General features: G+C 38.3%; 1 protein-coding gene across 1 annotated transcript; it reads right to left on the reverse strand.

Annotated features, from left to right (window-relative positions):
• Positions 1-21,464: 21,464 nt before the first annotated feature.
• On the reverse strand, positions 21,465-24,776 carry LOC149012716 (transcription factor TCP7-like). The gene has a single exon (XM_089159652.1). It carries the CDS (start codon positions 24,522-24,524, stop codon positions 23,718-23,720), a length of 807 nt encoding a protein of 268 aa, XP_089015778.1. The 5' UTR covers positions 24,525-24,776; the 3' UTR covers positions 21,465-23,717.
• Positions 24,777-25,751: the final 975 nt, after the last annotated feature.

Raw genomic sequence — 25,751 nt, forward strand, 5'->3', positions numbered from 1 at the left:
GGAAGTTCTTTAATTTTAGGGGGAATCTATTGTTGATGTTCTGGGGACACGGATAGACAAACACTCGTAATTGGAGACTATACAATTCGAACAATTACGAATTCGGCTTAAATAAATAGCTACCGGGAAACCCCTTGACTCACAAACGATTACCAATTACCATTCGTTTTGGAGGGCTCTTTCATTTTGCTCGGTCAATAAAAAAATCCTAACTATTGATTGCTGAGAATCACGTATTAATTTGAATTGAAAATTCATTCATATATTGCGATGAATTCAAAATATCAAATTTCGTCCTTTAGATTCACATATATCATGGAATTTGTTGAAGAAGAAACACAAGCAAAACACACATAAGGATTTTAATGTGATTTAGTAAAATTCTACCTACGTCCACCAAAAAGAGAAAAGAAGTTCTACTATTTTCAAGAAACCTCAAACCTCAAAAGTGTTATCCCTTTGTTTGCCCTCAATCCTATCTCTGGAACGAGTACCTGATCCCTTACAGGAGTTGAATCATCTAAGTTGTCATACATAGACTATTTATAGGGAAACCTAAATCCCTAATCCCAATATAATTAAAATTTTAATCAAGTACTATTAATTGACCAAAACCTTGTTTTAATACGAATACAACCCAATCATAATTATATAGACCTACAGAATACAAGACATCCAAACAAAATGTTAAATATCTAATTAACTTTAATCTCCAATTTGGATGTCTTCCATATAAATTCAACTTGATACCCAAGTATGTATGACAGGGTTATTACAGCCAATGAAGAAAAACACATTCACGTAATCTCAAACCCCAGAAAACTCAAACGAAATAAAACCCCAACCCCAACCCCAAGACAATAAACATCTACTAAATCAACAATCTCTGATACAACTTTCTTTTTTTCTGTCACAGAAATCCCAACTAGAGATAAGCTTAATCCAATTCAAAATTTGAATGATCTGGTCATTGGCAAGGGTCCATGGTTCGTGGTTGGAAATTTGTAAGCTGATTTTAATGAAGAGAGAGATAGAATCATTTTGCAGAATCATCAGGCGTCCTTTTAATTCGAAACACCCACTTGCAACCTATAACATTTGTCTGAGGAGGAGGAGGGACAAGATACCAAGTGTCATTCTTTATTAGGGCATTAAATTCATCATCCATACCCATTCGCCAATGAAGGTATTTGTTGGCAATAGTGAAAGAGGTAGCTTAATTTGGGTATAATCAGAGATGGATGTAAGTAGGGCTCTAGGTGGATGGTGGGCTTTGGAGCGATTTACCATTGGATGAGTGTTAAAAGAAGAGTTTGGATGAGGTGGGAAGGAGGAGGTTGAGAATCATAAGGAAGGTCAATGAAGATATCCCAAGAGGGGGAAGAGGATAAGGAAGAGGTGGAGGTGTTGGGCCCAGAGGAAGAAACATGAATTAGTTGGGGAGGGGAGTCGTGGTCCTCTAGGGGAGGTGATTCGGCCAAGGGTGTGAGTGGGGGTGGGGGGACCGGAGGAGGAGATGGAGTGGGGGAAGGAAACACAGGAGGAGGGACAAGAAGAGAAGGTAAAGGTGGTTGAGATTAATGGGTAATCGCAGTAGGTGACGGATGGTGAAAGGGAAACTGTTTTTCATCAAAAACAACATGACGGAAAATTAGGAGTTTATTTGTTTGAGGAATGAAGCAACGATACCCACGGTGACGAGGACTATAACCAAGAAAACATGCATGCTAGAGCGAAACTCTAGCTTGTGTTCGTTATAAGGGCAAAGGTAAGAGTAGCATGCACAACCAAAAACTCTTAAGGAAGCATAGTCCGGATGGAGTTTGAAGAGTTTGTAGTATGGTGAAACATTGCCCAAAATAGGGGTAGGAGTCCTATTTATAAGAAATATTGTAGTTTCAAAAGCATAGTTCCAAAAGGTTTTATGGCAAGAAGAATAAGCTGACAAGGTAAAGCTAGTTTCAACAATATGGCGATGACAGCGTTCGACAGCCCCATTTTGCTCATGAGTGTGAAGACAAGGGAGGCGATGATCAATCCCACAAGAAGTGAGAAAGGTAGACACAGGGCGATATTCGCCACCCCAATCACTCTAAAAGTGTTTAATCCGGCTGGAAAATAAGTTTTCTCCAAGTAATTTAAACCATGAAGAATCCCAACAACCTCAGATTTTAAATCCATAGGATACAACCAAGTGTACATATTAAAGGCATCCACAAAAATAACATAATATCAAAAACCATCAATAAAAGCAATAAGAGAGGGTCCCCATACATCCGAATAAATCAAAGCCAAAGGGGCTTTAAAGATTGAAGTAGAAGAGGAGAAGGGGAGTTTATGACTCTTTCCTTTTTAACAAGCATCACACAAAAATTGAATTTTCTCAAAAGTAACAGGTAATTTAATTGAGAAACAAGACGATGGATTAATTTAAAGGCAGGATGGCCAGGTCTAGAGTGCCACTGGGAGACAGAAGCTCGTTCACCAACAAAAGCTTGTATAGAAAAGTTGCCCAAGGGCATCTGGCAAACCCCATTCCTAACGGTTCCCTGGAGAAGACAATTCCTTGTTGCTCGATCCTTCACAAAAAACACGTCAGGGTGAAACTCAAAGATAGGATTATTTTCACAAGTAAACTTGGAAATGGATAAAAGGTTCTTTTGAATGGATGGGACATGAAGAACTTTATTGAGAAAAACAGGAGACTGTTGTGTAGGGAGAGAAAAAGTACTAGTGTGAGTGATTGGCAAGCCTATACCATTACCTACCAAAACATGATCCGTACTAGTGTAAGGTTGAGCAAATTGAAGATTGTCAAGGGCATTGGTGATATGATGTGTAGCCCCAGAGTCAGGATACCAAGTGTTGTCGGTATAAGCTCCTCCAGAGAGTTCGAAAAGATGCACAGAGGGGGGAGCATTGGTTGTACCTTGAATAGCATGATTGTAGCGTTGATAACAATCACAAGCTTTATGACCGTGACGATCACAAATTTGGCAAGTAATGAGAGAGGATTGTTGTTGTTTGTAACCACCAGTAGAGGGTGGAGTGGTAAGAAGTGGAGGACAATATCTATAAGAATGTCCACGGAAAAACTCTACCTCTATTGTGCGATCGACCTCGAAAGGGAGGACGATAATTGCGAGTATTGCCAGTCTGTGTGAGATTAGCCAAAGGTAAAGAGGAGTCATAGGCTAAGTTATCCTTAAGACGAATTTCTTGAGTGAATAACATTCCTTTTAACTCAGCAAAAGTGACAGAGATGCCACGAGTTGTAATAGAGGTAACAAAAGCCGAATAATCAAGGCCCAATCCATTGAGAACATAAAGACAAATATTATCATCTGAAACAGTCTTACCGGTAGTTGCAAGTTGATCGGTAGTATGCTTAATACGAAGAAGATAATCATGAATCGTACTATTACCTTGTTTCATATTTTGTAACTGAAGGCAAAGTTCCATAATCTTTGATGTAGAGGTTGTGGCATAGGTAAATTAAAGATGAAGCCAAACTACCCTGGCGGTAGAACATCCAACAATTTGAGCATGAATAGATTCTGTGAGCGAGGCAATAAGCCAACACATGAGAAGTTGGCCCTAACGAATCCATGAATTATAGGTAGGGTTCGATTTGCATATAGGAATAAAGTCTTCTTCAATGACTGTAGTTGTAGGAGGACAGATGGAGGAGCCATCCACAAGAGATAATAAGTCATAAGTCTTCAAGTGAGGAACAAGTTGCGACCTCCATAGTAAGTAATTGTTGTCCGTGAGCTTGATGATCAACAGATTGTTGAGGGAGGGAAGCAAAGCAGAGGGAAGAAAAAACCTAGTGCTCTGATGCCATGTTAGAATAATAATAGTTGAAGAGAGAAAGAGAGAGAGAGAGAGTGCATGTGAGAGAGAGAACAATAGTATTATTCACATTAATTTTACAAGGAGTTAGTACAAGGCTTTATATAGAAAGCGAGTCCTTCTTCTCAATGTTCTAGAACTGTAGTGTTAAAGTGTGAGTTTACATAAAATATTGACCAGTGTTTTGTACCAATTAGTATCAAACTCTTCTTTGGGTTGTCTAGAGTCTTTGTGAGTACCAATCATAGAATTCTTCTTGAATATAGTAACCGGTGTCTGATCAGCTGTAGGATTTCTAATTGCAGTGGAACTCTTGGAAGCCTTGAATGTAGTAACTGATGTTTGATCAGTTGTTGGACTTTTAATAGTGGTGGAACTCTTTGAAACAACCGTAGCTGCATAAGCTTGAGATGAAGTGGCGTATAAGGTATCCTAATACATCAAAATGATGCATAAGATCACAGGTAATAAAAATGGATTCTAATAGTTCTTTCCACATGAGATAATTTGCTCCATTAAGCTTGACAGAATTAAGGTTTGAGAAATTGATATGGGGAATGGAGTGTTAGCAGTAGCCATTGAAGATGTTGTGTTTTGGGGGAAAAAATCTCAAAACCATGGCTCTAATACCATGAAACTATGGAGAAAAGAACTCTAATTTTGATAAATACGTTGCTTACCTTTATGGGTAAGTCTTTTGTATACATTTATGAATAAACTTGAAAAATTATGGTTGTTATCAAGAGCCGTTTACAACAGAATTCGGTTGAGAGAATATTCAAATTTGAATACAAATTTGAATTTAAATTTGAATTCAAATTTAAAAACTTGAATTCAAAAATTGAATTTAAAAACTAATTCAAAAACTAACCGATCTGTTATGGTTTTTCAATCGATTATTGCTTCTATCCCAGCCTATTACATGAATGTCATTAATCTACCGAATCAAATCCAGCAAAACTGGACTTTGTTGCCAAAAGATTTTAGAAGGGAATGTAAATGGGATAAAAATTGAACCATTCTCTTATTAGTTCGTATAAAGCTTGTTTTTCGATTTCACCAGGAGGCTTGGGTTCCTGGAAAGTGCAATTCACAACTTAGCTTTTCAATAAAGTATGCTTGGAGGCTCATCCATACACCTGACTTTGTACGGGCAAGAATTGTCGACTACATACCATCTCCCCATCGGAAGAGCAAATTCCCACTACAAAATCAGGTGGGGTTCACATCTGCAGAAGAAGAAGAAGAATATATTAATAAAAAATAAAAAATGTCTATATGTGACTACCAGTAGATCTCACATGGACCCCACCCGATGGACCCCACCCAATTTCGTAGTAAAAGAAACGTTGTGAGGGCAATATGTGTTCCACCGACGGAAATATGATCTAAACTCAATTATCAAGGGATATCATTTCATATGTGCGAGGGAGTCCCTTCTCATTTTCACCTGATCAAATATAGAAGAGTTGGAAATAATCAATGGGATAATAATACTCATGTGGGTAATGTCTATCTATGGACAAACAAAGAAGACCCTTGACTTCCATATGGTTTGGCGGCATAGTTTGGCTTATATATATCTACATTTACTTTGAAATTATTTCAATGGAACTTTTATTTTAAGGAAAAACAAAATTTTAAAATTGTTTTATTTTTTGGATCTGAGGTTCACTGGAGCTTGCTTATGCACACCTTCACTACATCTTCAAGTTAGCTTTCTATATATAATTCAAATAAAAAATTTAAAGAACACCCCAAAACTATGTCAAATAAGTAATGACACCCCAAAAACATTTCTTAAATTTGCTCAATGGTATATTCTAGTAGAAAATTCTGTTAAGTCGTTGTTAGATAATATCATAATTCTTAAATTATCCTTAATCTCTAGTGACTTTATACTGTTGTCCTTAGTAAAATTAAAATCTTAAATTTAATTTTCTTTCCTCCTCCATGAGTCCCTTCTTTTACCTTTGTTCGTTATTTTATATTATAAGATATAGAATACTACAACTAAAGGTATATTCATTATTTTTTGTCCTCTCCCACTCATCCCTCCCCAAGCTCCCCTCTTGGACCCCCACCCCCCTCATTCACTTAGTGACACCATCCCCAACCTATCTTCTATCCCAGCCCACCCACTCCCCTAATTCGTCCTACACCTCCCCCACTCTTCTACCCCATCTCTAGCCCAATTATACCCATCTCTCCCTCCGTACCAGCCCAGCAATTTTGGCCCACCCTTCAAAACCTTCCCAAGCCAATCCCTCTCTTTGCCCGGCCCAGTCCCTAGTTCTCCCCCTTGCCCCCCCCCCCCCCACTCTTCTTTTTTTGCTTCTACCCCTTTCATCATCTCCCCCGCCACCTTTATTGGTGCATCATTCCGAAATTGGGATAACCAAGTTTCTCAAAAGCTTGCCCAACTATTTCTCCAACCCAACCCCCAGGTGCTTCTATTCCCCTGAATTGAGGGATGGTTGTTCCTATTGCTCAAGACCCTCCACCTTGTGTTACTAACGCTTGCATTGGTGATTTCGACTTTGATACCCGTCCTTCATATACCTCTGATTGGGATGGTGATCAAGATGGGTTCAGGAGAAGTACTTGTATCCCCAAAGGGCACTACGAAGTGGATGAGACTTCATTGTGAATTTTATGTCTCTTAAGAATAAAAATTAAAAAAAAAATAGGCAATACGGGTGACTGCAAACTTAACATAGTTTTGGGGTATCTATGCTTTTGCCCAATTATCTTAGGATCTTCCTAAAATTCTTCTAATTTAAATATATGGTGAGCTTTGCCCTTAACCCCAAGTAAATTCGAACCCTTGACATCATACTAAGAGGAATGTCTTTTGCCAACTAAACAATTCCTTGAGGTAATTAAGAAAAGAAAATTGCTTAACTCATGAAGTAAACACCCACATGGTTGCTCCTTCGTGAACAAATTATAATCGAGATGCGATACCATTATGCAGATGATTTGTGGAAAATTATTTTTTACAATAAATAATAATTATAAATGAGAAAAAAAAAATTGATAAGCATAGAGACCCTCTCATAATATTTGAAATTTAAATTGCTAACTTGTAGCTCTCAACAGAACTCTATCATCACATATAACACTATAGTATAATAAGTCTATCTATAAAGATTGATACACGCAATAGCAGCCCGCTGGTACAAACCCTTTGGGTCTTTTATTCTTGCTATGTATATGAAATGAAATGCATAACGATTCTCTTAACAGTTAATATCGAGACCCAGTTAACAGATCTAAGCATAATCGCACATCCCGTACATACAATACCCTCCTGTCATGCACTTCTTGGAACAAGCTCCACAGTGCCTCTTGTCGAACGATAGATCCACACACTCACCATTACAACATGTGTGTGTATGATTGCACTTGTTCTTGCAAGCTCCACAGTTGTTAGAATCACTCTTCAGGTCCACGCATTTGTTGTTGCAGCAAGTAGATTCCTGATTTCCATCTTCATTGCAGACATCATTATCCTTGTGGCAATGATCTGAAGCACTCGGATTCTTGTTTTCAGCAAGGAAACGACTTGCCCTTTTCACTGATGAAATGGGTTTCTTCTCACTACTGTAGCTCTTAACTGAGACAGCCAAAGCCATGATTGTGGCTATAATTAAGAATTTCCTCATGGTTCTCATGGCTACGAAGAGAGCAGAGAGAAGTGGTTTGAGGAAATTTAGAGTTTGTTGCCCCTCTGGATCGTCTTGGTCATTTATATATAGTGGCATTAGAAAGGAGAGTTGACTTATATGATCTGAACGTCTACTTCTTGGAGTTTGTTATAAGGAACTAATAAGTATCTGTTGATACAAGTAAAGTGAAGGCGCAGCAGATTCAATCTGAAGTCAATTAACAGTTAATCGAGCATACTATACGGGACATGCTTTTCTAAAGAAACAAGCGGTGCCCACTTTTAAGTAAATTTAACACAACCGAGTGATGCAAGTTAGTCAACACTGAAGATTCATTGGCGACTGAGTTCTTGGGTTCTAAGAAATGAGAAATATCTCTCAAGAGTTGTTAGCTTATAGGTGTGATAAATGCAAAATAGTTCTGTTTCACACTCTATTCATTGACTTCGTTTGGAACCTATGGGCTTCCTGGGTTTTGACTTTTGAAGGCTTCAAGCATACTACTTCCACGAATGTTTTGTCTTCATACGAAATCACGTGTATTTTAAGGAAGAAAGTATTTCAATTTTAGGGGGAATGCATTGTTCATGTTCTGTGAACAAACACCAGTAATTAGAGATTATACAATTCCAACAACTACGAATTCAACTTAAATAAAAATAGCTACCGGAAAACCCAAGCAAAACACACACGAGATTAAATAACGTAGTTTAGCAAAATTCTGCCTATCTCCACCAAAGAGAAAATAAATTTTCCTATTTTGAAGAAACCTCACACCTTACAAAGTAATAGTAATATTCATTTGTTTGCCCCTAGTCCTATTCCTGGAACAGATACCCGATTACTTAACAGAAATTAATTGATCTAAGTTATCCTATATAGACTATTTATAAGGAAACCTAAAACCCTTTATCCCAATATAAGTATAATTTTAATCCAGTACTAGTAATCAACCCAAACCCTGATTCAATACGAATACAACCCAATTATGATTATATAGACCCACACAATATTAAACATCCAAATCCAACATGTTAAATATCTAATTAACTTTAACCTCCAATTTGGATGTCTTCCATATAAATTCAACTTGACACCCAAGTATGTATGACAGGGTTATTACAGCCAATGAAGAAAAACACATTCACATAATCTCACACCCCGGAAACTCAAATGAAAGGAAACCCCAACCCCAAGACAATAAACATCTGTTAAATCAACAATTTCTGATACAGCTTTCTTCTTCTTTTTTTCTGTCACAGAAATCCCAGCTAGTGATAAGCTGAATCCAGTTCAAAATTTGAATGATCTGGTCATTATTGGCGAGGGTCCATGGTTGGTAGTTGGAAATTTGCAGGCTGATTTTAACAAAGAGCGAGATAAAATCATTTTGCAGAAAATAAACAGCACCAGTTATAGAAAAATATGGTCCATGCATCTACTTGGATATATTTGCACCATGAAGTCAACCAAAGGAGTCCTTTTAATGGTGTTGAAGCAATATATACATAAGCCTGGCATGGGACCATTGGAGCACCTATCTCTAGTTTAATTGGAATTCCTATAGTGGATTCATATAGTAAGCATGTCAAAACAAAGTTATTTCATTCTAGATCCTGGTATAACGTATGTGATTTTCATTTTCTAATTTGCAAGTTTTCTTGTAAGTTAGATGCTTGGCGAGCTAATTTCTTTGAGCTTTGCAAGACGTAAGGTGCTAATTAATTAAATCGATGAAACAATGGAGAGAAGAACTCTAATTTTGATAAGTACGTTGCTTACCTTAATGGTTAAGTCTTATGTATATATTTATAAATAAACTTGAAAAAATATGGTTGTTATCAAGAGCCGTTTACAACAGAATTTAGTTGAGAGAATATTCAAATTTGAATACAAATTTGAATTTAAATTCAAAAATTGAATTAAAAAACTAATTTAAAAACTTGAATTCAAAATTTAAATTCAAAGGCTAACAGATCTATTATGGTCTTTCATCCCCTCCCCCCCCCTCATCTGCATTGGTAAGTGCAAGAGTTTGTCCCTATGTTTGAAGAAAGCTTGTGATGTTAAGCCCTTAGTAAACACATATGCTATTTGATCCTCTGACTGAACAAAGTAAACTTTTAGGGTGTTGTTCTGAACCAAGTCTCAAACAAAATGGTAGTCCACTTCTATATGTTATGTGTGGGCATGTAGCACTGGATTTGCAACCCTTTGTGTTGCCGATACATTGTCACAATAAATTTACATTCCTCTTTGAAGTTGTACTTGCAAATCACGTAGAACATAAGAAAGCCATAGTAACTCAGATGCTGTGATGGCAAGGGATTTGTATTTAGCTTCCGTATTTGATCTAGATACTGTAGGTTGTTTCTTTAAAGACCATGATAATAAATTATCCCCAAGAAAAGTGCAAAACCCACAAGTTGATCAGCGTGTGTCTAGGCATCCTGCCCAATCTGCACCAATGTAAGCAGCTATGAAAGAAATTTGGGTTGATTTCAAGAAAACACCAGCACCAATAGTATGCTTGACATAATGTAAAATATGTTTTGCTTCTTGTAGATGATCTTCCGTGGGAGATTGCATGAAGTGACACACGTGATTAACTGCATAGAAGATATCTGGTCTAGTGATTGTCAGATATTGTAAGGCTTCTACAAATTGTTTGTATGATGTTAGATCAGGTAGAGGGTAACGTGTTGTTGACAATAACTTTGTTCCAACTGCAATTCATGTTGTGCATGGCTTTGAAGTCTCCATACTTGTAGACTTTAATAGATCGCGAGAGTATTTACTTTGAGTGAGTAAAAGACCATCTGAACTTCGATTAACCTCAATTCCCAAGATGTAATGCAAGTGTCCCAAATTTGTCATTGCAAATTCTTTGGTCAGGCTTTGAATAACCTCTTGAATTTTAGTTTCATTAGCTCCTATCAATATTATATCATCTACATATAAGAGCAATACTATCATTGTACCTTGGGCTTTGCGTGTAAACATGGAAGAATCTACCACGCTTTGCTTGAAACCTTCTCCTTGTAGGTATGTTTTGAACCTGTGAAACCAAGCTCGTGGTGCTTGCTTGAGACCATAAATTGCTTGTTGTAGATGACAAACATATGTTGGTTTAGATGTGGAAACAAACCCATGTGGTTGTTCTATATAAACATTTTCTGCAAAGTTGCCATTCAAGAAAGCATTTTTCACATCAAGTTGATGCAGTGGCCATGACTTTGAGAGTGCAACAGTTAATACTATCCGAATGGTGGCTGGCTTTACAATTGAACTAAAAGTTCCATGCAAGTCCACTCCGCCTCACTGGCTGAACCCCTTGGCAACTAATCGTGCCTTGTATCTCCCAATGGAACCATCACTTTTTATCTTGATCATGTACACCCACTGACAACTTACAATATTCATACCCTTAGTACATGGCACTAGGTTCCAAGTCTAATTATTTATCAAGGCTTTGTACTCTTTCTGCATTGCATCAATCCACTTTGGATCTTTTGAGGCTGATTTGTAGGTTTTAGGTTTAGTTGGGATGTTGGAGATGGTGGTAAGAAAGGTTTGAAGTATTGCGTGTTTAATAGTAAGTAAAGAAAGAGGGGTTTTTGGTTTTGTGGAATTGGTTTTACTCCTAGTAATCATAGGATGAGATGGTTGGGGTTGGGGTTGGTCTATTGTTAATAATGGAGGTAGTTGAGGTGGGGATTGGTTAACGTCTTGGGTTGGGTTTGCCAATGATATGGCTGGTGAGGATGTAGTAGGGGTTGTTTGCGATGGTTGATTGTTTGAAACAAGTAAAGAAGAATGTGAATTAAGTGGAGACACATTTGGTGGGGTATGTGGAATGAAAACAGGTAGAGAAATAAATTCGGCTGGTGGTTTGTTTGATGATTGGTCTGATGGTGGATTTGAAAATGAAAATTCCATTTCTTCAGAAATAACATGCCTAAGATAAATATATCTTGCCAATGTCCTTATCTAAATATCTATAACCCTTGTGATAGAGACTGTAACCAAGAAAAATACAAGCTATGGACTTTGACGATAATTTATCTTCTCTATAGGGTGTCAAGTTGGGGTAACATAGGCAACCAAAAACTCTTAATAAACAATAATCTAGTCTTAAGCCAAACAATGCTTCATGAGGAGATTTTCCTTGCAACACCGGTGTATGTAACCAGTTTATTGAATAGAAAGAAGCAGTAAATGCTTCTAACCAATATTCTTTGGGCTATAATGTGTGTGTGTTTCCTCTCTAAAACTCTATTTTGTTCTGGAGTATAAGCCCTATGAAATCCTTGATACAATGCCACATTCATCAAGATAGTTTTTGAAAGCTCCCCTTGTTAACTCTAAGGCTCCATCACTTTGAAAAAATTTAACAGTAGTAGAAAGCAAGTTTTCAACCATATTTTTGAACCGGCCCCGAGGTGGTCCGGTCATAGCCAGTAAGTCCGCATATGGTTCCCCCATGGTCAAGAAATGATTAATAAGGACAACAACAAACGTAGTTAATAAAATTGTGACAAAAATACCCGTGCATTGAATTTTATATTAATAACACTCAAATAAATAAATAATAAACAGATCAATCCCTGAACGAACGGCGGAGTCGGAATACATCGCCGCGACCGAGAGGAGCCACATTGGAGATCAAAACCAACCGGATCTCATGCGACCCACAAAAAAAAAAAAAATGAGGACGACTTACTCCTTGGCTCCGCCGCAGGGGAACCGCCCAAAGTGGCGAGGTAAGCATCGACGGCGGGGATTATTGAATACATGAATATACCCATTCTAATTCAAACGGCGACTGTGATGGCCCACGGGCCGTCAATCTCAAGATGGATTCGATAGATAGTGACGACCCCGCCTGATAGAAAAATCAGGCGGCGACTCTTCGGGGTGCTCGCTTGCCTTGGATTGTGGATCCACTTTATCCTCAAGAAACAGGGGAGAAAGATGGTATCCACGAAAACCATCCGGACGAATGGAAGAAGTTGAAATGTCCCATGACTCCATTTGATGTTTTAGGGTTTGAGAGGTTGGATTTGACATTCAAAACGATAAGAGCTAAAGATTCCGTAGGGTTCCCCCAAAAATAAAAATAAAAATTCAAACGGGGTATTTTGTCACCAAATATTAAATAACGGTAAACGTCCTTATTTAATCATTTATTGAAATTACAGGGGAGCCATATGCAAAAGGAAACTTAAACTGGACTAAAAGTGACCTGGACCAAACCTCAGCGGGTCCAGATGAAAATTACCCTATTTTTAAAATGCTTAAAACAATGAATTGCATCAGATTTAAATCGCAGAGGATAAAACCAAGTAAATCGACTCAAATCATCAACAAAAATAATATACGAATTGAATCCACTAATTGACAAAGTTTTAATGGGACCCCACAAATCACAATGAATAAGTTGTAATGGTTGAATAGTTCTACTAACTGAAATAGAAAAGGGTAATGCCAAGTTGGCAAGCGTCACAAATTTTATTGGATCTAAATGTTTCAAAGAAATTAAATAAGACATTATTTCTCAAATGATTAAGTACTGCAAAAGAAGGATGACCAAGCCGCCGATGCCAAATATCATAAGGAGCTTTATTTCCATAAAGAGCCAAAGGAGGCACAGCATTGGCCAAGAAAGAATACAATTTATCTTTAACTGGACCTTTCAGTATAGTGATGCCTGACTCCAAATCCTTAACACAGAAAACCCATGGAAAAAATTCAACAGAACAATTATTGTCAGATGTAAGATGATAAATGGAAATTAAATTCTTTGACAATTGAGGAACTATTAGTATATCATAAGAGAGAAAGGATTTGAATTTGTTTTCAAAGTTAATGAGCATTTATGAGTTATAGGGAGTTTCTTACAATCACCTACTGAAACCTGATCTTCTCCTTTGTAAGTGGCAAATCGATGTAGCACGGCTGGATCAAATGACATATGGTTGGTAGCACCTGAATCCAATATCCACTTTGCCTCATTCTGTAGTGTAGTGTATTGGGTATTTTGGGTACCATGTAAACTAACATAAGGAATGTGAGGTGGTGGATTAGGATTATTTCGGCTCTGGACATAACGAAAATAGCATCTATTGGTTGAATGGCCTTGCTTTTGGCATTTGAAAGAATTAGTATTAAAGGTGTTTTGGTTTGGTCGGTTATAGGAATTTTGAGGTCTTGGAGGGCCATTTGATGAATTTCGAGAGTCAGATCTAGGTGGATTTCGGTTGTTGGGTGGATAGGAATTAATATTGTTATTAGGTCGATTAAATTTAGGGTGATCTGGAACAAGTAATGCAGTAAAGGAATGGGAATCAGTTAAGATTGATTAGGTATTTCCATAGCCACAGCGTAACCGTTGCTCATGAGTAAGTAGTTTGGCCCTTAGATCAGTAAAGGTAACGGGTGGGGTAATATTTTCCACAGTGATGATGAAAGTAAGATAATCTAGACCAAGACCATTTAATTAGATGCTACTAAGTCAAAGTCATTTATCTTATCATTGATTACCACTAAGGAATCAGCGATGGACTTAATTTTGTAAAGATATTCCGTAATTGTGTTTGTTCCTTTATTGATCATTTACAATTCACTGCAAAGATAAGTCCTTTTGTGTAGTGGATTGTTGTTGGAAGAGTTGTGCAAGAGCATCCCATGCATCCTTCGCTGTTTGAAGGCCAAGAGTATGAGAAGAAAGAGATGGTGTGAGGGTGGCATTAATGCATGCTTGTACAAAATGGTCATTCTTTCTCCAGGTTTGAAATGCTAGATTCAACGTTTGAGTTCCTCCAGTAGTAACAGTTTGATTTAGCACTGAGCTAGTACCATCATGTTAGAATAATAATAGTTGAAGAGAGAAAGAGAGAACAAGAGAGAGAGAGAGAGAGAGAGTGCGTGTGAGAGAGAGAACAATAATATTATTCACATTAATTTTACAAGGAGTTAGTACAAAGCTTTATATAGAAAGCAAGTCCTTCTTCTTAGTATTATAGGACTCCTTCTTCTTAGTGTTCTAGGACTCTAGTGTTACACTGTGAGTTTACATAAAATATTGACCAGTGTTTTGTACCAATCAGTATCAAACTCTTCTTTGGGTTGTCTAGTGTCTTTGTGAGTATCAATTGTAGAATTCTTCTTGAATATAATAACCGGTGTCTGATCAACTGTAGGACTTCTAATAGCAATGGAACTCTTGGAAGCCTTGAATGTAGTAACTGGTGTTTGATCACTTTTGGGACTTTTAATAGCGGTGGAACTCTTGAAAGCAACCCTAGCCACATAAGCTAGATATGAATTGGTGGCTAGGGTATCCCTAATACGCCCCTGCAAACTCAAGGGAGGATAAGTGACCTTGAGGTTGGCCAACAAGGTGCTGAAACATGGAGTAGATAGCGGCTTGGTGAAGATGTCAACCAATTGATCCTTATTAGATAAGAAACAAACATGAAGATCTCATTTTGTAACTTTATCACAAACAAAGTGGAAGTCAATCTCCACATATTTAGTACGAGCATGAAAGACAAGATTTGTAGTGAAATAGGTTGCACCAATATTATCACACCAGATGAAGTAAATCATGATGCACGCCAGCGGCCCCGATGAACGTCGGTCCAAAAAAAAAAAATCATAGATTCACGCAAACCCGTTGGGTCTTTTATTCTAGCTATATATATGAAATGAAATGCATAACGATTCTTTTAACAGTTAGGCTGCGTTTGTTTGCAAAGGTGGGGTGGGAAAAAAGGGGTGAGAAAAAAAAAATCTATATATAAAGATTGATATACGCAATAGCAGCCAGCTGGTGCAAACCCGTTGGGTCTTTTATTCTACCTATATATATGAAATGAAATGCATAACGATTCTCTTAATAGTTAATATCGAGACCCAGTTAACAGATCTAAGCATAATCGCACATCCCGTACATACAATACCCTCCTGTCATGCACTTCTTGGAACAAGCTCCACAGTGCCTCTTGTCGAACGATAGGTCCACACACTCGCCATTGCAACATGTGTGTGTATGATTGCACTTGTTCTTGCAAGCTCCACAGTTGTTAGAATCACTCTTCAAGTCCACGCATTTGTTGTTGCAGCAAGTCGATTCCTGGTTTCCATCTTCATAGCAGACATCATTATCCTTGTGGCAATGATCTGAAGCACTCGGATTCTTGTTTTCAGCAAGGAAACGACTTGCCCTTTTCACTGATGAAATGGGTTTCTTCTCACTACTGTAGCTCTTAACTGAGACAGCCAAAGCCATGATTGTGGCTATAATTAAGAATTTCCTCAAGGTTCTCATGGCTACGAAGAGAGAAGAGAGAAGTGGTTAGAGGAAATTTAGAGTCTGTTGCCCCTCTGGATCGTCTTGGTCATTTATATATAGTGGCATTAGAAAGGAGAGTTGACTTATATGATCTGAACGTCTACTTCTTGGAGTTTGTTTTAAGGAACTAATAAGTATCTGTTGATACAAGTAAAGTGAAGGCGCAGCAGATTCAATCTGAAGTCAATTAACAGTTAATCGAGCATACTATACGGGACATGCTTTTCTAAAGAAACAAGCGGTGCCCACTTTTAAGTAAATTTAACACAACCGAGTGATGCAAGTTAGTCAACACTGAAGATTCATTGGCGACTGAGTTCTTGGGTTCTAAGAAATGAGAAATATCTCTCAAGAGTTGTTAGCTTATAGGTGTGATAAATGCAAAATAGTTCTGTTTCACACTCTATTCATTGACTTCGTTTGGAACCTATGGGCTTCCTGGGTTTTGGCTTTTGAAGGCTTCAAGCATACTACTTCCACGAATGTTTTGTCTTCATATGAAATCACAGAAGAAAGTATTTCAATTTTAGGGGGAATGCATTGTTCATGTTCTGTGAACAAACACTAGTAATTGGAGATTATACAATTCCAACAACTACAAATTCAACTTAAATAAAAATAGCTACTAGAAAATCCAAGCAAAACACACACGAGGAATTTAACGTAATTTAACAAAATTCTGCCTATCTCCACCAAAGAGAAAAGAAGTTTCCCTATTTTGAAGAAACCTCACACCTTACAAAGTAATATCCCTTTGTTTGCCCCTAGTCCTATCCTTGGAACAAATACCTGATTCCTTACGGAAATTAATTGATCTAGATTATCCTATATAAACTATTTATAAGGAAACCTAAAACCCTTTATCCAAATATAAGTATAATTTTAATCCGGTACTAATAATTGACCCAAATCCTGATTCAATACGAATACAACCCAATTATGATTATATAGACCCACACAATATTAGACATCCAAATCCAACATGTTAGATATCTAATTAACTTTAACCTCCAATTTGGATGTCTTCCATATAAATTCAACTTGACACCCAAGCATGTATGACAGGGTTATTACAGCCAATGAAGAAAAACACATTCACATAATCTCACACCCCAGAAACTCAAATGAAAGGAAACCCCAACCCCAAGACAATAAACATCTGTTAAATCAACAATTTCTGATACAGCTTTCTTCTTCTTCTTTTTTCTGTCACAGAAATCCCAGCTAGTGTAAGCTGAATCCAGTTCAAAATTTGAATGATCTGGTCATTATTGGCGAGGGTCCATGGTTGGTAGTTGGAAATTTGCAGGCTGATTTTAACGAAGAGCGAGATAAAATCATTTTGCAGAAAATAAACATCACCAGTTATAGAAAAATATGGTCCATGCATCTACTTGGATATATTTGCACCATGAAGTCAACCAAAGGAGTCCTTTTAATGGTGTTGAAGCAATATATGCATAAGCCTGGGACCATTGGAGCACCTATCTCTAGTTTAATTGGAATTCCTATAGTGGATTCATATAGTAAGCATGTCAAAACAAAGTTATTTCATTCTAGATCCTCGTACGTATGTGATTTTCATTTTCTAATTCGCAAGTTTTCTTGTAAGTTAAATGTCTGGCGAGCTAATTGCTTGAGCTTTGCAAGACGTAAGGTGCTAATTAATTAAATCGATTATTGCTTCTATCACAACCTATTACATGAATGTCTCTAATCTCCCGAAACAAATCCATCAAAACTGGACTCTGTTGCCAAAAGATATTAGAAGGGAATGTGAATGTATATGGGTGAAAAATTGAACCATTTCTCTCATTAGATGGGATAAAGCTTGTTTTTTTTATTTCACCTCGAGGGTCATCCCTAACCCAGACTTTGTTTGGGCCAAAATTACCGAGTACAGATCATCTCCCCATCTGCGGAGCAGATTCCCACTCCAAAATCAGATGGGGCTCACATTGACCCCACCCAATTTTGAAGCAAAAGAAACGTGGTGAGGACCATATATGTTCCACCAAGAGGAAGTGATCCAAACTCAGAATTATCAAGGGATATCATTCCATATGAGGGAGTCCATTTTCATAAATTGCCCTTGATCAGTCAATGCGGGGTTGGTAGAGTGGTAAGATCCATGTTTCTTAGTGGAGAGGTCATGGGTTCAACCTAGCTCCCCCATGAGGATGTAATCGAGGTGCGTGCAAGCTTGGCCCGAATGAATCTCAAATACCAAAAACTAAATAAATAAATTGCACACCTATACCCATGCCATGTCGGTAGAGAATCCAAAGTTGATAAAAACTCGAGCAAATTATATATAGACCTTCTAGATTTGCAATCATTAATATCTACTACCCATAAAAAGAAATCATTACAATACCCTTTACTTGCCCTATCATCATTTAGCTTTAAAACTTCAAAATGGGTATTTGTAATTGAATTTTCTTCAAAAATAATAAATATAATTGATTATACATATAAAATAACTTTGACCTTCCGCTTCAATACCAATTGGAAACGAATAATCAATTTAGCGTATCAGCATTTACATGCCCTAACTTTGAGGGTTCTTTGATTGTTCTAGCAATCACTCAGTGCAATAGGGCAATCTGGTTTACCAAAGAAGAGAGGCATATTAATGAGACAGTTGCAATCAATTTCCATTATTACAAGATGGTACCTTCCAATATAATTAATAAATGTTGGTGGTAGCATAAGAACAGTGAATTGCTGATTCCATTATTACAAGATGGTACCTTCCAATATAATTAATAAATGTTGGTGGTAGCACAAGAACAGTGAATTGCAGAAGAAAGCAGAGTAAGCAACCGTACAATTAACAAACCATACGGAACTACAGTCACACACCTCAGTCCCCCAATAAGAGAGGGCTGAGTTGCAGAGATTCACATGTTTGGTGGTCCCATTGAAAGAAACGAGGGAAAAATTTGCATTTCAGAATTTATGAGAGGTCATCTCACCTCAGGAACCTTATCCTAGACATGTTGGCTCCACCAAAAATCAATAGAAGATCAAAGATAACAACCCTACCGTCCCACATTTATCAAATGCATTTCTAGCATATCAATTCCAAGAGGGAGAAAGGCAGCTCCAGAAGAAATCACTCATAACATGCCTGCAGAATGAGGGAACACAAATTTCTACTTATATAAGATGAAAAGCAGTTGTTTTGCCACTGTTTGGCCTTTTTCATCTGTCATTAATGAATAGTACTCATATGAAGAAGGTGTGATGAACAAGAACCCCACCTGAAACTTGAAACACCCTAAATCCTAAAACCTTAAACCACTCTAAACAGATGGTCAACCACCTCCACCATTGGAGAACCTTACAGATTTCAGATTCTCAATCGAAATGATTTCTTCTGCACATCAAGCAAACATTGGTAATGAAACTAAATCAACTTTTACAAACCCAAGTCTCAATCACATGCAAGTGGGTAGGGAGTAGATAAGCTCTATAATGCTAATAAGACAATGACACCACATGGTTCATTATGTGTTACAAAGTTGTCTCATCATTCATTCAACAGTAATGTAATTAGTTGGCTATCAATGGGGCAGCAGCTGGGATGTCCCTGTTTTTGCAGTCATCAATAAATAAATCACCTCAGCAAAGAACCAAGAAAAATGAAAGGGAACCACATATTATGTTAAAGCTGCAGCAACAAATCCCATGGATAAGAAAATATAACCAGAAATCTCTATCAGATGTAATCTCAGTTTATCTTCTAAGAAGAAAAACAGCAGAGTTAAAATCCCAATGAATTGAACATTACATCTTCAAAGGATTTCTTCAGTAATCATCGGGGAGACATCTAAATGCACCATACTCCTATCTACCTCTCCAAATCATGTCTTCAGTTATCCTCTATTTTCTGAAAACTCCTTTTCCCCTTTCTAATTTTTTAAAATTTCCCCCATGGTCCCTCTTTCCATGTGTGAAATAGCAGCACTTGCAACCCCCCCCTCTTCCCATAATTTTGAAATCACCCCTCTACCCTCCTCTGTGTGAAATATCAGTCACTGACCCTCTTTCCATTTGTGAAACATCAGTATTTGGGCCCTGATTAAAGAAATTTTCTAACAACAAAGTCAGTGGGTAGAAGATTCATATGTTCTACGTGTCGGAACTTGGCCCCACCCGATATTAAATCCTGGCTCTGCCCTGTTTCTAACCCAGTCAAGCATTTACACCCTTAGCTCATTACCTAAAATTGTGTACTACAACTGCAGTAATCTGATCTACTCCAGTAGTATATGCAAAGCAATGATCCTCGCATACAGAACTGCAGTTTGAAGGAGGGAGGGGAAAATGTGCATTCTAAAGCCATAAAACCAGAGGTTTGACCGTCCTGTTAAATGTACAGAAAGGGGTATTAATTTTGATGTCAGTAACAGATCAATGCATTAAAATCCCAATAGGGTAAGTGAAGCCCAACATAATTGGCTGTGTAACTGCTTTGAACATGACGGAGGAGGTTTTGAAGCTGTCAGCTTGGGGGACCTTTTCCCACACTACCCATGAAAATGAATGTTAGTGACCACTTCACATGATAAACAGTGGGACTCAATCTGACACCCTTCTCTTTGTTCTATCATATGGACCTGTATGTATTATTCTCTATCACCTAATTGGTTTTAATGTTCAAATTCCATTTTATACTGCAATTGTCCTCTCCCATATTAACAGCTGAACTCATCAGACCCTTCCCCTGCATTCTTTCTCCCCCTATTCTATGAACACCGCTTTCCCCACACAAAATTGATGGCTATGGTTGGTTCCACTAGTGAATTTCTTTCCAAGCTACTGGATTAGGAGTCCACTCCAAAATTAATAGGCTAATAAATTTGTAACATTTGATGCATATTATTTCTCTCCCGGGTTATTCCTGAGAACCTATTTTGTAATATATACTTACATGGCATCGTTAAACCAATTAACTGCCTGGTTCAAGTGGCTCCAAGGACAGTTTAAACATCCTGTAGCAGAGTCAGTGGATTTTGAACTAAATTTTCAACAAACTGCTAATTGAAAGTCAGTAATTCTATAAGTCAACACCATCATGTAATGTTTGGTCAGCCCTTAACACAGTACACATTGAAAATAAAATAAAACTATCCCAGTCATCCAATCCTAGACCACTTTGAAGTACTTTTTTCAATGAAATCAGCTTATAAAACGAGAATGGGTTCCAAACTATGCATCTCATAGCATAACCAACCCAAACAAGTTGGATGTCTTGGTGGTCATGACAGTGAAGCCGAAAGATAACCATGTTGTTTTTCTCCAGGAACATCAGTTACAATGATATCATCATCAAATAAACGTCAAAGCCAAGCAAGGGCTTCTGAACACAAGAATTGTAACTCAGAAACCTAAAGCCAAAAAAAAGAAGACAAATGGAGCTCATAAAAGCCAGAGCAACTGAGTTGCAACAAATCAGTTTTTTTTTTAGACTATTTTTTGATTAAGAGATTGCTGTCTGGTCAAGTGACCACTGCACCAGCAAGGGAGCCAATGAAAGCACACAGACAGCACATCAACAACGATAGGATTTTGATTTCACAGGGTGGAGCAGTAATTTCATGTACTCATTTGTCAGCACAGGATCTATGCAGCTAGTATTCTTTTTCCATATTTGTATTAAGGAAAACGAAACAACACAAAAAGAACATGAATTTAACAAATCAAATACTAATCTGTAACTAATCCCCACTAGGCCATGCAGGGTTTTTCTCAGCTTGAACATTCGATTCAAAAAGAAGGGAAACTTACTTCACAGAAGAAACTAGGAAGCTAACCATTAAGACGAAATTAATTATTCATCATGTCATAAAATATTGGCGTGCAGTTAAAAAAATTTATTTATTCAATGTGGGAGTAAGAATGGATCAAGAAATACAAGACATGACCTGGGATGCAGCAACAGTTAGAACCACAGTCTTAAGTAAAAAAACATAAAAAGACACTATCTGAAACAAAACAGGACCAAAGATGTATGAGTTTACAACGATTCAACCATACAAGCAGCACGGATATTAGAAGAAATGTTTGGGCGGATGCTGAGCGTGAGATTTCTGTGAATTCAGCAACTCAAAGGTCCAAAAGAATAGGCAGACTACTGCTCCCCAGTTGTCATCTCATCATGAATCAAAAGCACACATCTTAGTTCAAACCAGCCTATAGTTGACAAATGTAGGATATTGCCAGTATTAGGTAGACCTCATGTTCATCTTCGGCCGAAACATAATAAGTTGGCAATCTTGCCGGCTATCATGAACTGCCAGCTCTGAAATTAAAAGAATCATTATCTGCTATAGTAGGAGCTCAGTTGCACCACATTAGTATCATACAGGATCATATCCCTGTTGAAAACAAACTGCTTGGGCACTCCCAATCCATTTCAAGGTTCATAGAGGAGTGAAGTGTATGACAATGATCGAATGAACCTGACTGAAATTGGAATTTGGCTGGTAAAGTGGGGAACATGAAATTACAACTTTAAATTATAAAAGAGTTGGAGTCTCACTACTTCTCCATTTCTGTGGAAACAAACTGTTAAATAGTTTTAATCAAAAGTGACATTAACCCGAAGAAGTTTATAATTGATAATTCTGATCCAAGGTGTTCTCCTTAGTAGCTGACATTGCAGGACAGAATTTCCAATCAGAAACAGAGAAAATGAATAACAAAAAAAGTTACAGAATCTAATAGAGTTAATTCTCCTTGGGCACTGCCAATAAAATAAAATTAGAATGGAATGGTTCATATTTACAATATTGAAAGGAACACAACACACAAAAACGGGTTCAGCAAACCCCAAAGGAATGAAACAAAAATACAGTACTTTTTATTCACACTGCAGGCACCCCAAACAATCTATTACATACAGAAAACCCATTATTGTCATGCTGATAAATCTAAGAAAATTCTCAAAAAATTACAGATTAAATAGAAAGCTGAAATCTTACAGGCATGAACCAAGAGTATTTCCACAGCATTCTTCACTAAGTTCCCCCACACGAACGTAGAGACAGAGAGAGCAAGAGAAAACGTTGCTGCAGAAACTACCCCACTTCCAGCACACAAGGACATAATTATCCCCCAGCTCTTTTCTCATAATAATCAACATAGCCGCTCGGACTCTTGGAGACCAACTCTTTAGTTAGGATCCCAGAGAAAAGAATTCCAGCCACGCTATGAAAATTAAACTTCCGATGCCCATGTAGCTTATGATCAGTAGCCCAGAAGGGAAATCCATAATAATTTCAGAATAAAACCGAACTTCTTCAGAGCAAGAGAGGTAATAATCCAGTCACTTCTCAATTCTAAAAATTTTAGTCTTCAACTTCGCAAACCCAATCTTCATTTGGCAGCAGCATCAATAATAGGAAGCACACCTTGCACTGAACCACCATCATTTAAGGTCAATTCTCTGCGTAACGCTTCATAGTTCATAGTCAAATAGTAAAAGAAACCCACAAAACTCCCTTCCAGTGAAGACAAATCGGGGTTCACAAGTCAGAAAAACTAAGTCCTTGCTTGCTCAACTCTCACTCCGATAAAACAACCCTAATAAACGAGGGAAAATACAAAGAAAAAGAAAAAACTAAGCCCTAATTTTCAGAGAGAACGATAGGCACAGTGGCCAATTTTCCACAAACTAATACTTGCTTCCTCCTTCCCCACCCCTCACCGCCAACCAACGAAAACCCTCAACCCTAACCATACCCATATATAAATCTTCCACTGCAAGCGCCCAACAAACGCACACATCCACTCAGTTCAAAACACACTCGCACAAAAGCAATCAGTCAACGAGGCTCATCGTCTCTTCTTCCCGACGAAGCCGAAGCGCCAGACAATGAAGCAAGCAAGTTCAGATATCCTTGAGCAATCGGAAGATAATTCCCAACCCTCGCCGCCGAGGCTTCAGCCATGGGTTGTTGTCCAAACCTCCCAGCCATGGTCATCTGCTGCGAAGCAACCGGCGTCGGCACAACCATCTCCGGTGGAGCAGTGGCAAAGCTCCAAAGCTGACCAAAATCCGGTCGAGCCGGCACGGCCCAGAACCCACCAGCAGGGCCCACGGTAGCACCACCGCAGGCGGAGGAAGCAGCGACGCCGGCAGCAGCAGTAGCTGATGAATCTTCTTTGGGAGCCGCGTCATCAGCATCATCATCGTCATCATCATCATTTCTAAGTCGCTTGCCAAGGATGAAGGGACTGGGGCCCAGCATGGGTTGTGTGGGTTTGTGGTCGAGTGAAACGGAGACGGAATTGCTAGAAGAGCCTCTGACGGAGACTGCGACGGCGGAGAAGCTGGCAGGTGTGGTGCCGGTACCAGTTGCGGCGATGATAGACGGTTCAGCCTGGCGCAGAAGCCACTCGATGGTCTGACCGTCCGATTTGTGGCCCAACTCTCGCGTCAGCTGGAAGACTCGGGCGGCGCAGATGATCGGCATACGGATGCGGCGACCACGACCGTCCACTTTGCTGTGGCGGTCTTTTGCCGGGGGTTTCTTCACCGTTAGTGCGCCGTTGCCTGGGGGCTGCTGCCGTTGTGGGTCCATGAGGGTGCCGTTAGTAAGGCCGTTAGAAGCGCCGTCTGTATTGGACATCACTCGCCGCTGCTACTACCCTGAGAGAGAGAGAGAGAGAGAGAGAGAGAGAGAGAGTAAGAGAAAGAGAGAGAAGGATTGGAAAGGGTGGGCTGTGCTAAGATGAGCTGGTGGGTGCTGTGTTTGTTTGAACTTGTTAAGTGAGAAAAGAGAAAGAGAAAACTGGAAAGAAGGGCTCTAATCATTGAGCGGCAGGAGCGGGTGGAGACAGAGCGAAGGGCACATGGCGTGGGTGGGTCCCACTACGCACAACCTCACTCTCTCTTTCCCGCTGCTTCGTGCAATATCTCTCCCTGTCTCTGTCTCTGTTTCTCTCTCTCTCTTCTGTGGATTTCCTGAAATGAAATTAAAGTCTTCCAGGACTGACACTGGCTGGGTGAGAAATTACTCGAATGCCACTACTGGGATTGGAATCCAATATCTTCAACGCCAATCAACGCGAAGTTCGAAGGCGGCACTGAAACACGAACACAAGTTACACTTACACAGCAGGTTTTAGGCAATTAGGGCTGGGGAATTTTGGTCGTCTAACAAGGGCAGACCTGAGAATAGAATAGATACACGTTACAGTCTTTTACAGTTTTACCCCATAAGGATCACGGAATTACGAAAGTAACTCCATTAATACCTTATCTCGGCTCTCAGCTCATTGGGGTGCCAACTTGCGATTTGACGAAATATTTTCATCCAGAGCTCAGGTTTTATCTATGTCATTTTTAGTCCAAATAAATGTACACTTTGCATCTGCCTTCTCGGGACAGTTCAAGATCAAGAGGGATTTGAGAATCGGGTAAATATGGGTTTGATTTTGTAAATTATGAAACTTTAAATTCTTAAAATGTAAAAATAAGAAAATAATGCAAATCTGAATAAATATGAGGTTATTTTGGTCATAAAAATCATAATTTGTCCTTAATTAATCTTATTGGATACCTCATGAAAAGCAGATACAAAGTGTCCATTTATTTGGACTAAAAATGACATAGATCAAACCTAGGGGGTCAAGATGAAAATTACCCAAAAAAAACTTTTAAGTAAAGATTGCACGCTTTATTAAGAATCTAGAATGCACGTTTTAATGCTTTAAATTACATATTAGACACTTTCAAAATTACAAATTACATGTTCATCACTTTCCATCCAAAATTTTGTTAAGTTAAGAGTAAAATGTTCATATTTTCCATCATTATGATATAATGATCAATTTATTTCCATTTAAATTCTATC

Source organism: Hakea prostrata, chromosome 6 (assembly GCF_041222555.1).
Source record: "Hakea prostrata isolate BN-2017 chromosome 6, UWA_Hpros_2, whole genome shotgun sequence".
Classification (NCBI taxonomy): domain Eukaryota; kingdom Viridiplantae; phylum Streptophyta; class Magnoliopsida; order Proteales; family Proteaceae; genus Hakea; species Hakea prostrata.

Excerpts from the sequence above, each read along its gene's own strand:
- LOC149012716 (XM_089159652.1), bottom strand. The coding sequence starts at position 24,524 with ATGTCCAATACAGACGGCGCTTCTAACGGCCTTACTAACGGCACCCTC.